This window comes from Coregonus lavaretus (genome assembly GCF_964263955.1).
Source record: "Coregonus lavaretus genome assembly, chromosome: 15".
Lineage (NCBI taxonomy): Eukaryota > Metazoa > Chordata > Actinopteri > Salmoniformes > Salmonidae > Coregonus > Coregonus lavaretus.
Window position 1 is genome coordinate 6470458 of NC_140002.1, and position 12678 is coordinate 6483135.

At 44.3% G+C, this 12678-nt stretch overlaps 1 protein-coding gene across 2 annotated transcripts in view; it reads left to right on the forward strand.

Annotated features, from left to right (window-relative positions):
• The window catches only part of LOC311142184 (PDZ and LIM domain protein 4-like), a 41404-nt gene extending 31790 nt beyond the window's left edge, over nucleotides 1-9614 (forward strand). The window contains exons 6-8 of one of the 2 annotated variants that reach the window (XR_014614273.1): nucleotides 7037-7190; nucleotides 8156-8412; nucleotides 8817-9614. Coding sequence is in view for 1 of the 2 variants with exons in the window: in XM_084177778.1 (XP_084033904.1) it covers nucleotides 7037-7190; nucleotides 8156-8360 (359 nt within the window). In the remaining variant the exon portion in view is untranslated. Of the gene's footprint in view, nucleotides 1-7036; nucleotides 7191-8155 lie in introns of both variants that reach the window. The other variant, XM_084177778.1, reaches the window with a different exon arrangement.
• Nucleotides 9615-12678: the final 3064 nt, after the last annotated feature.

Sequence of the window (12678 nt, forward strand, 5' to 3'; positions counted from 1 at the left end):
TCTTTGGGGGGCCGCACAGCCCTCCATGTGCTCGCCAGAGGTAGCCTGACTGCCATTAGGTACCGGGATGAGATCCTCAGACCCCTTGTGAGACCATATGCTGGTACGGTTGGCCCTGGGTTCCTCCTAATGCAAGACAATGCTAGACCTCATGTGGCTGGAGTGTGTCAGCAGTTCCTGCAAGAGGAAGGCATTGATGCTATGGACTGGCCCGCCCGTTCCCCAGACCTGAATCCAATTGAGCACATCTGGGACATCATGTCTCGCTCCATCCATGCTTTAGTCCAGGTCTGGGAGGAGATCCCTCAGGAGACCATCCGCCATCTCATCAGGAGCATGCCCAGGCGTTGTAGGGAGGTCATACAGGCACGTGGCGGCCACACACACTACTGAGCCTCATTTTGACTTGTTTTAAGGACATTACATCAAAGTTGGATCAGCTTGTAGTGTGGTTTTACACTTTAATTTTGAGGGTGACTCCAAATCCAGACCTCCATGGGTTGATAAATTTGATTTCCATTGATAATTTTTGTGATTTTGTTGTCAGCACATTCAACTCTGTAAAGAAATAAGTCTTTAATAAGATTATTTCATTCATTCAGATCTAGGATGTGTTATTTTAGTGTTCCCTTTATTTTTTTGAGCAGTGTACTTTCCTGCAACCCGCCTCACTCGATGTGGAACGGATTCTATTATTGACTTACCTTTTATCTAGAATCTCCAGTTGAAACTAGCTAGCCAGCTAACTAGCTACTTGCTATTAGCCACCGTTAGCGGTTTTCACCCAGAACATCGGATTTTCTGCCGGAATAACTGAATCACTGGACCTTTTAACTCCGGATCATTGCAACTAGCTAGCTGCAAACGAATGGATGTTGCTGTTGGCTAATCACCACTGCCCCCAACGCAAGCACCAGTTAGCCTTGAGCTAGCCTCGAGCCAGGCCCATATCCCGGCTATCTACCCCTCTGTCTACCGGACGGGAGTAGCCAGCTAACTAGCTACTTGCTATTAGCCACCGTTAGCGGTTTTTCACCATTGTCTGTGGCCTGCACTACCTACCAGCCAGCTCTAGCCTGGACTATTATCGGCCAGTCTGCACTGTCTGCACAGCGCGTTATCGACCCAGAACATATCAGTTTTTCTGCCGGAATCACTGAATCACTGGACCTTTTAACTCCGGATCATCGCAACTAGCTAGCTGCAACCAAATTGATGTTGTTGGCTAATCAGTCTTGAGCTAGCCTCGAGTCAGGCCCATCTCCCGGCTATCTACCTCTGTCAACCGGACGGGACCTCCTAGAGTTGACACGGAGCCCCGCCGATCCATCACGACTGGTCTGCCGATGTAATCGTCTGTGGTTTCAACAGGCTTCCCATTGCTACGACCACGAAGATCCATCTGCTAGCCCCGGCCCGCTAGCACACGCAAAGAACAGCCGTGCTTCCTGCTAGCCTGTGCTGTAGCACCAATTCGAACTGCTCTCGGACTCACATTTTGCTGTTCACTGGACCTTATGATCACTCAGCTGCACAGCTGATGCCTGCTGGACTATTCCTTTACACGGTACCCTGTCCTGTTTATCTGTTTAGCCTCAGCCCAAACTTTCATTGCCATTACCAGTTGTTGCCTTAACTTTCTCGAATAACACCTGTGATTGCTTTATGCCTCTCTCCCATGTCAATATGCCTTGCCTATTGCTGTTCCAGTTATTTCTTATTATACAATTTCACTGTAAAGCCCCAAGTCCCTCTCAAACTGCCTCAAATAGCTCCTTTGTTCCACCCCCCATACACGCGGAGACCGGCTCAATCGGTGCCTCCAGTGATGCTATCTCTTTCATTGTTACCCAACGCTTAGGTTTACCTCCACTGTACTCATATCCTTCCATATCCTTGTCTGTACATAATGCTCTGAATCTATTCTACAACGCCCGGAAATCTGCCCCCTTTACTCTCTGTACCCAACGCACTAGAAGACCAGTTCTTAAAGCCTTTAGCCGTATCCTTATTCTAGTCCTCCTCTGTTCCTCTGGTGATGTAGAGGTTAACCCAGGCCCTGCAGCCCCCACTATCACTCCTACTCCCCAGGAGCTTTCATTTGTTGACTTCTGTAACCATAAAAGCATTGGTTTTTTGCATGTTAACATCAGAAGCCTCCTCCCTAAGTTTGAGTTATTCACTGCGTTAGCACACTCCGCCAACCCTGATGTTCTAGCAGTGTCTGAATCCTTGCTTAGGAAGGCCACCAAAAATTCTGAAATGTCCATCCCAAACTACAACATTTTCCGTCTAGATAGAACTGCCAAAGGGGGTGGAGTTGCAATCTACTGTAGAGAGCCTGCAGAGCTCTATCATACTATCCAGGTCTGTGCCCAAACAGTTTGAGCTCCTACTTCTAAAAATCCACCTTTCCAGAAATAAGTCTCTCACTGTTGCCGCTTGCTACAGACCCCCCTCAGCCCCCAGCTGTGCCCTGGAAACCATATGTGAATTGATTGCCCCCCATATATCCTCAGAGTTCGTACTGCTTGGTGACCTAAACGGGGATATGCTTAACACCCCGGCCACCCTACAATCCAAACTAGATGCCCTCAATCTCACACAAATTATCAAGGAACCTACCAGGTACAACCCTAAATCCGTAAACATGGGCACCCTTATAGATATCATCCTGACTAACTTACCCTCTAAATACACCTCCACTGTCTTCAACCAGGATCTCAGTGATCACTGCCTTATTGCCTGTGTCCGTAACGGGTCCGCGGTCAAATGACCACCCCTCATCACTGTCAAACGCTCCCTAAAACACTTCAGCGAGCAGGCCTTCCTAACTGACCTGGCACAGGATCGGGTCACCGCCTTGATGTTAGCGGAGAACGACAGGGTGTTGTCCAGGGTCATGCCAAGGCTCTTCGCACTCTGGGAGGAGGACACAACGGAGTTGTCAACCGTGATGGCGAGATCATGGAACGGGCAGTCCTTCCCCGGGAGGAAGAGCAGCTCCGTCTTGCCAAGGTTCAGCTTGAGGTGGTGATCCGTCATCCATACTGATATGTCTGCCAGAGATGCGATTCGCCACCTGGTTATCAGAAGGGGGAAACACAAACACTGCTTTGCTTTATCTTGGCCAGGTCGCAGTTGTAAATGAGAACTTGTTCTCAACTGGCTTACCTGGTTAAATAAAAAATGTCTTAAAGTAATTATGGACTGTCATTTCTCTTTGCTTAATTGAGCTGTTCTTGCCTTAATAGGGCTATCTTCTGTGTATCCCCCCCCCACCCACCACCACCTTGTCACGACACAACTGATTGGCTCAAACGCATTAAGAAGGAAAGAAATTCCACTAATTAACTTTTAACAAGGCACACCTGTTAATTGAAACGCATTCCAGGTGACTACCTCATGAAGCTGGTTGAGAGAATGCCAAGAGTGTGCAAAGCTGTCATCAAGGCAAAGAGTGGCTATTTGAAGAATCTCAAATATAAATTATTTTGATTTGTTGAACACTTTTTTTTGGTTACTACATGATTCCATATGTGTTATTTCATAGTTTTTATGTCTTCACTATTATTCTACAATGTAGAAAATAGTAAAAATAAAAACCCTTGAATGAGTAGGTGTGTTCATACTTTTGACTGGTACTGTATGTACTCATGTATGTTTATGTACGCTAGATATGTTTGTATATTTGAGCTAAATAGTTTCCTCTGGAAGTGGAGCGTGTGATTAATTCCAGACACAGGAGTGTGTGTGTGGCAAAACAACCTGAGAAATTACTTCCTGGTGTGTATTTTGAACTGTTTTCACATTCCAAAAAGTAGGCCTAGGCTCTCTGAAGTCCTTAGGAGTCATGTGATATTTTAGGATCAGCCTCTTACCTCATGGCCAGGCCCTAGCTCCTCACGGAGAACCCAAACAGACTAGATAATCCATAGGAACCAGACATGCTGTCTGTCAGAGCGCCCTGAGAAGATTTTGGATTAACTCCAGGCCATGTTTTTCTTTGAATTTGGCGCTAATCACTTGCAGGTGTTACAGGGGATTAAGGAAGAGAGAACTCAATAATGGTTTCAACATAATTAGATTAAATGGCACCAGGACGATTCACCTGCTGCACAGTTATTTTTTTCACGACCACAAAAGGCGTCATTGACACTGGGTTAAGCTGCTGGTAAGCTGCTGACACACCTTGGGGTTTACTCTAGACTCTTCCCTGAATCTCTGTCTGTGCTTGTTGCTCTCGTCTGGAAATCATTGCTTTATGTTCTGCTGAAGGAGTTTCTACGATTTTTTTCCAGCTCAGAGTTGACGTTTAGACAGAGAGGAGCATTTTGACTGTGTGTGATATTTTCATCCTTTAATAAAAATAATACGTTCCTGTTTTGAAAATGTTGGCATCCCTGGGATTTCCAGGGAGAGCAAACGAGTTGGTATGTTTGAGCCCCACAGTCTCTGTCACCATCTGTGGTGTCAGACCGGGTGGAGAGGAGACGATGGCGTGACAGATTGGTATAGCCAGGGAGTTCACTCTAATAATAAACACAATCACTGAGGAATACGGCACTTATAGTGACATACTGTATAATAGTCAGACAGACATAGGAGGGAAGCCATCATATATTTACTTTACTTTACTTTTGAGGATGCAGATGTGACACACGTTGTACCGCCTGTAGTTCAAAAATAAACAAGTCAACTCTGAAGTCTCCGCCAACCCCCTGTGTAGGAGTGTAACCTTTTTGAAGTTGTTAAAAATAAGAAATATAGACCGGGTTACATCATGTTGATTTTGTTTCTGTTTATCCAGAAATGTGACTCCCATTAGCCACTGCAGGTAGCCACTATCTGGTTTATTAAAAGCTGCTCTAATAACTAAGATGAATAGTTGGAAAGTCACTTTCTTTAGTGGACAGGGCACCGGATCTACAACTTGGGGGGATCACAGGCTATGAACTCTATTCATTAAGACTTCTTAGTAGACATCATTCCTACAGATATAGGATCCTAATATGACCTATATTGTCATAGCAAAATAATCCTGCAGCAACATAATGTTGCTTGATCGGTGGTTAGGCTATTAGCTGGCCAAAAGTAGGCTATGTAAAGTGCAATGCTGTTACTATAACTGTGTGTTAGTGTGGGTTTTCAGTGAATTTATGTAAATCACAACGCTCATCTTCATTTCCTGCGGTGCAGGAACATTCTCAGTAACAAAATAGTGATCAAATGAAGATCCTACATCTGTATGTTACTTCCCCTCTCCTATGAAGCTTATGGATGTGAGTTTCACAGGGGGCAGCTCTCCATGTCTGCTTGATAAGACGGTTGTCTGAGACATGAAGCGTATCTGTCAAATGACGCTAGCACTGCTTAGTGGCTCTGTACACTGTACAAGTCTTATGATTAAACCTCCCTCCCACTTGTGAGCATCCCATGACGAGTGCAATGATGACTAAAGGCGTAATAGACCAATTATTATGGCAAAAACAGACCCTGTTGTTAGTCAAACCTCTTAAAGTCACAGAGCATTAGTGAAGTGATGGAAACTTCTTTGTCAAGTACCAGGTACTTCACCAGTATGGTGGGTAGGCCATGCCAGAGCCAGGGGCAGTGGCATGCTGGGTTAATGGGGCCTGTTGGCACCTCATCACTCCGTGGTTCAGAGAGAGTGTGATTGTAGCACTCTGGTGTGATGGTCTGCTCCTTAATATGGAATGTTTGCTCTGCCAGGCAGCTGCCGCTTTCATCTCCTAATTGATGTGTTCCTGCTGTGTGTCAGGTCCTGGCATCGGCCCTGGCATCCCTGATATGTGAACGGAGGGTGAGCGATGAGGGGGTGGGGGGTGTGTGAGAAGTAGAGATGGGTGGAGAGAGGGGTATAGAGGGGGAGAGTGAATGAAGAGATGGGGAAGAAAGAGGTAGAGGCTGGCGGTGTGAGTGCCACTCTGGCCTTCTGTCTGTATCCCTTCCATACCCTCCGAGGGTAACACAAAGGGAGGGAAGTGGTAGCTGAGGAGTGATGTCTCTGTGGTGGACGGGAGCTGACCTTGGTGCCTCCCTGAGCCAAGTGTGAACACCCTTAATTCTTCCATCGCCATCCTTTAACTCATGGCTGACCACTGCCTTCTGAGCTGTCATATACTGGTGTAGGGTGAAGTTGCCCCTGGACTCTGATCTTGGGTAAATGTCATCTTCCCCAACTAATAGTCTAGGATTGGGGGAGGGGAAGCTGATCCTAGATCTGTACCTAGGCGAAACTTCACCCCGTAGCCTCATACAGTACCTGGAACATTACCTTAATTACCTTCACCCCGTAGCCTCATACAGTACCTGGAACATTACCTTAATTACCTTCACCCCGTAGCCTCATACAGTACCTGGAACATTACCTTAATTACCTTCACCCCGTAGCCTCATACAGTACCTGGAACATTACCTTAATTAACTTCACCCCGTAGCCTCATACAGTACCTGGAACATTACCTTAATTACCTTCACCCCGTAGCCTCATACAGTACCTGGAACATTACCTTAATTACCTTCACCCCGTAGCCTCATACAGTACCTGGAACATTACCTTAATTACCTTCACCCCGTAGCCTCATACAGTACCTGGAACATTACCTTAATTACCTTCACCCCGTAGCCTCATACAGTACCTGGAACATTACCTTAATTACCTTCACCCCGTAGCCTCATACAGTACCTGGAACATTACCTTAATTACCTTCACCCCGTAGCCTCATACATTACCTGGAACATTACCTTAATTAACTTCACCCCGTAGCCTCATACAGTACCTGGAACATTACCTTAATTACCTTCACCCCTTAGCCTCATACATTACTTGGAACATTACCTTAATTACCTTCACCCCTTAGCCTCATACATTACTTGGAACATTACCTTAATTACCTTCACCCCTTAGCCTCATACATTACTTGGAACATTACCTTAATTACCTTCACCCCTTAGCCTCATACAGTACCTGGAACTCTGCTGGTCTTAACTGAGGTGTTTTCTTTGTCCACAGGTGTGTCCCCCACTGACAGGTCTGGAGTGAGAGGCCTAAGGTCCCCAGTTCAATCCCCAGTCCCTAAATTGGGCAGCCCCATTCCCGGCCCCATGGGCCCGATGCCTGGCCTACAGAAACTTCCCCAGTGCACGCGCTGTGGCAACGGCATAGTGTGAGTCATTCAAATCAAATTTTATTTGTCACATACACGTGTTTAGCAGATGTTATAGCGGGTCTAGCGAAATGCTTGTGCTTCTAGCTCCGACAGTGCAGTAATATCTAACCATTTTCCAACATATACACACAAAACTAGTAAGGAATGGAATTTAAGAAAAATATACATGTATGGACAAGCAATGACAGAGCGGCATGGACTAAGATACAGTAGAATAGTATAGAATGCAGTAAATACATATGAGATGAGTAATGCAAGATAGAACCAAGAGGATAACAACGATGCTGCAGACTAGGTGTGCATCCCAAATAGCACCCTTTTCCCTCTAGTGTGCTACTTTTGACCAGAGACTACATAGGGGATAGGGTGCTATTTGGGATGCAGTTTAGTCCCGCTCCAACAGGTCTAAGCTAATAAGAGGGAAAACGATGTCCCATATATCACTTTAAATAATTCAACCTCTGCGCCACGCCCTATCCTCCTCAGGAACCCAGACGTGCTGGTAATCCCCACACTGCTCTAGCACCATGGATAAACAGTGATGCAATTTGAACATGACTGTTGTGGAGGCTTAGCTCAATGGATCTGTTGTGTAGAGTGTTTACACGGGGTTTTAGGCAGGGCACTAAAGAATGTACCTACTGTTAAAGCAGTAGTGGGTAGGATAAAGGGCTGGATACAGGGGACATTCAAATTCAAAGAGTTATGGCTGTTTTTGAAGCTATTTAATACTTATTGGTTATGCAAATACTCACATCCATGAATGGCATACTTGTAACTTAAATACACAGTGACATACTTAAATATGCAAATTAATGATATTCAAATAGCTCTTAATTGCTTCTCAATAATTAAAGAAATTATCTTTAACATTTCACTAACGTAGGCACTTTGTGACAACTGCTGATGTAAAAAGGGCTATATGAAATGCATTTGATTGACTAATAACATGGTCTGTATAGGGGCACCATCGTGAAGGCCAGAGACAAACTGTACCACACAGAGTGCTTCATGTGTGACGACTGCGGCCTGAACCTCAAGCAGAAGGGCTACTTCTTCATTGAGGAGAACCTGTACTGTGAGACCCACGCCATGGCCCGTGTCCAGCCTCCTGAGGGATATGACGTGGTTGCAGTCTACCCCAACTCCAAGGTTGAACTGGTCTGAGCTGGACAGACTTTAAACACAACCCTTCTGTCTTAACCACAGCTCCCAGCAGGTAGCAAGGTCTTCTATTTCCAATCCAATACACTACATGTCTAAGCTGTCGCCGGAAAAGATGTCAGTTGAGAGTGGGATACTGGAGAGTGGTGTGCAGAGGTTTCTAGTCTCTCTTTAGCTCTTTCCCACATACTGTACAGCATACTATTACTATTTCTGACGGACTTTACATTTTTACCCCTGCTGAGTAAAAAAACAATGTGAGGGCTTTTCTTTGTGTCAATAGCACCTTTAGATCTTGTTGAAACATAAGCAATATGCAACCGAATGACATCTCACATCTGGGGGTGGTTTTCTATTTTTAACCCTGCTGACTAAAATGCAGTTAGTGGAATGGAATTAGGGTCAAGCACCTGACTGTGACTGGAATTTAACTTTCAATGCTTCTCACGGTTTCTACAGTTAAAGAACCCCAGCTTCATTACATCTGGTGAAGTACATTCCAGTGCCACACGAGAAAGCCGTTTGTCTCTCCCACTGTAGCAGCTTTTAAAAAGCTGTGGGGAGCAGAGACGCAAGGACATGGAAAACAATGAAATCCAGCCCGTGAATCTAGGAACATGCGGGAATAATCAATCTATTTAGGTTCTGTGGCACATTTTGTAGAAACAGACAGACAGTGCTTGTTGGCTGAGGGATGGTATTTGAAAGAGTATATTGTTTTCTTCTTGTTTGACATGTATAGTCATAGCCAAGTCCACTGAATTAATCAGACTTCTACATTTCCAGGGAGGGATGGCATTTATGTGCTTTAGGAAATGACAAAAATATTCACGCTGGGAACAAAGTCTCTTCCCCTGAAATTGTAGGATGAACAATAGTTGGATGAAAAGTGCTATTTGTAAAATATTTGATTCTTAAAAAAAAAAAAATAAGTTTTTTTTTTTTTTTTCTCCATCTCATAGTGCTTGTTATTCGATATCCACCATAACCCTAACGTTTAGCTACTGGAATGCCAACTAGGACAGTAGTTTGTAAATTATTTGTGTGTTTTTAGTTGTAATTGTACATATTTGTTTCATGTCTGTTTAACAAACATAACTAGTCACTCTGCCTTCACACGTCTGTGTCGTTTTAAGTGCTTACTGTGTGTAGTCACAGAATCCTCTCGTGTTTAACTTATTGTTTTGCAGACACATTTCACTCTGGTTTCTTCGATTTGTTTTTTAAGATATAATAAAGTGAAAAATAAGTAATCATACTCATGATTCAGCATTTATTTATTTTTTACAGGCATAATTAATTTATTGTGGAATGTTTTGAGAATAGTAGTTTAACTTGCCTGTGGACACCGGCGTAAAAATAGCAAGGGGTTCCAATATGTGGAGTTTTATATCCTGTCCATGACAAGACACGTTACCAACAGCATGTCCTCAGACCGCCAGCACGACACGTTACCAACAGCATGTCCTCAGACCGCCAGCACGACACGTTACCAACAGCATGTCCTCAGACCGCAAGCACGACACGTTACCAACAGCATGTCCTCAGACCGCAAGCACGACACGTTACCAACAGCATGTCCTCAGACCGCCAGCACGACACGTTACCAACAGCATGTCCTCAGACCGCCAGCACGACACGTTACCAACAGCATGTCCTCAGACCGCCAGCACGACACGTTACCAACAGCATGTCCTCAGACCTCCAGCTTGGAGTCAAGGCTTGGGTCTCAAATGGCACACTATTGCCTACGTAGTGCACTGCTTTGGTGCCATTTGGACGCACAGAAGTTGACTGATCCAAACCCAGAGACATCTACTTCCTAGAGACCTTATTTGTTTGAAATTCCGGTGCCACAAAATGGGTTTCATGTTTTCACAGCATTGCCTCTTACGACATGTTAATGGGCTGTGAGAACATGTTTTAATTTGTCACAAGCAGACTTTAGTGATAGATTTTTAAAACACAACTGCCTTTTTGAATTATGTTCTAACGGTGGGATCAAAAACCTACACACTTTTATAGTAATCATTTATTGTATGGTGAATATTTTGATTTTTCTTCACATTTTCCTCCCACAATGTTTGAGGACATTTTGGGTAACATGAGAAGCTTGTGGGTTGTTTAAGAACGAATGTCAAGTTTTACCGTACAGTGTGATGTATGGCTGAGATTCAGTGGTTTACTATAATCCGTAACAGAAGATGGGGGAGCCCTTCATACCCCATTAAATATGTCAACCACAATGGGTGCGGGGGGGGGGGGGGGGAGAAGAGATGCACAGGGAGGCAGAGAAGGGAAATTGGTCTGTTTTTAATTAAGAAGTCCGTTAATAGAACAGTGATGTGGTTTAACAACATGGCCAACAGTTAGTGACTTGATTCCAAGGCTTTGAACACTCCTCTTAATAGGCACAGTGTAATGTTTTCCATATTGGTGGCATATTGTTAGGCTGTTAGTCACACGTCAATCCCCAAACAGCAGCAGCAAGGAACATGGCGTCTAGGAAGCTAGTCTCTCATACTTTCATCATGCATGGAGAACACGATAAAGACTTCAGACTTTGTATAAGAGGGAGCTTTCACAGCAGCTGAAATAGCTCACCATTAGGTTAGAATGCATTATTATTTTCATTCATATATTTGCATGTACAGTGCCCTACTGAATTATTGGCACCCCAGGTAAATATGAAGAAAATGCTGTGAAAAATGTCATTTTATCAGCATGATCTTACACTAAATATCATACTGTATGAATCTAACCTTTTTTAATTGAGTTAAAATTGTTCAAAGAAAATAAAATTGTCAATAAATTATTTTATTCAAAAACATGCATGTCACAATTATTGGCACTCCTGCATTTAGTACTTTGTGCACCCTCCCTTTGCCAAGATAACAGCTCTGTCGTTTCCTATAATGTTTGATGTGGGAGAGCACACCCTCCCTTTGCCAAGATAACAGCTCTGAGTCTTCTCCTATAATGTTTGATGAAGTAGGAGAACACACCCTCCCTTTGCCAAGATAACAGCTCTGAGTCTTCTCCTTTAATGTTTGATGAAGTAGGAGAACACACCCTCCCTTTGCCAAGATAACAGCTCTGAGTCTTCTCCTATAATGTTTGATGAGGTGGGAGAACACATAGGAAGGAAGGACCATTCCTCCATACAAAAACTCTCCAGATCCTTCAGAGTCCTTGGTCCTCGCTTGTGGACTCAATTCTTCAGCTCACCCCACAGGTTTTTAATGGGGTTTAGGTCAGGGGACTGGGACGGCCATTGCAAAAGCTTGATTCTATGGTCAGTGAACCATTTATGTGGATTTGGAGGTATGCTATGGATTGTTGTCTGCTGGAAGATCTAACGACGACCCAGTTTTAGCCTCCTATCAGAGGCAGACAGGTTTTGGCCTAAAATCTCCTGGTACTTGATGGAGTCCATGATGCCATATCCTGACAAGGTTCCCAGGGCCTTTGGAAGTAAAACAGACCCACATCACAGATCCACCACCATACTTCACAGTGGGGATTAGGTTATTTTCTGCATGACCATGGCGGTTTTTACGCCAAACCCGTCTCTGGTGTTCGTTGCCAAAAAGCTATATTTTAGTCATCAGACCATAGAACCTGGTTCCAATCAAAGTTCCAAAACTCAAGGCGATTTAAGCTTGTGGTTTGGTGACAGCAGAGGCTTTCTTCTGGCAACCCTTCCAAATAACTTGTTGGCATGGAGGTGGTGTCTAATTGTAGTTTTGGAGACTTGGTGACCCAAGATGTAACCAACTTCTGCAATTCTCCAACTGTGATCCTTGGAAATTTTGTTTTACCACTTGAACTATTCCATGCGAGAAATTGCCAAGAAACTGAAGATCTCGTACAATGCTGCGTACTACTGCCTTCACAGAACAGCGCAAACTGGCTCTAACCAGAATAGAAAGAGTGGGAGGCCCCGGTGCACAACTGAGCAAGAGGACAAATCCATTAGTGTCTAGTTTGAGAAACAGGCACCTCACAGGTCCTCAACTGGCAGCTTCATTAAATAGTACCCGCAAAACACCAGTCTCAATGTCAACAGTGAAGAGGCGACTCCGGGATGCTGACCTTCTAGGCAGAGTTGCAAAGAAAAAGCCATATCTCAGACTGGCCAATAAAAATAAAAGATTAAGATGGGCAAAAGAACACAGACACTGGAAAGATTGGAAAAAAGTGTTATGGACAGACTAATCAAAGTTTGAGGTGTTCGGATCACAAAGAAGAACATTTGCGAGACGCAGACCAAATGAAAAGATGCTGGAGGAGTGCTTGATGCCATCTGTCAAGCATGGTG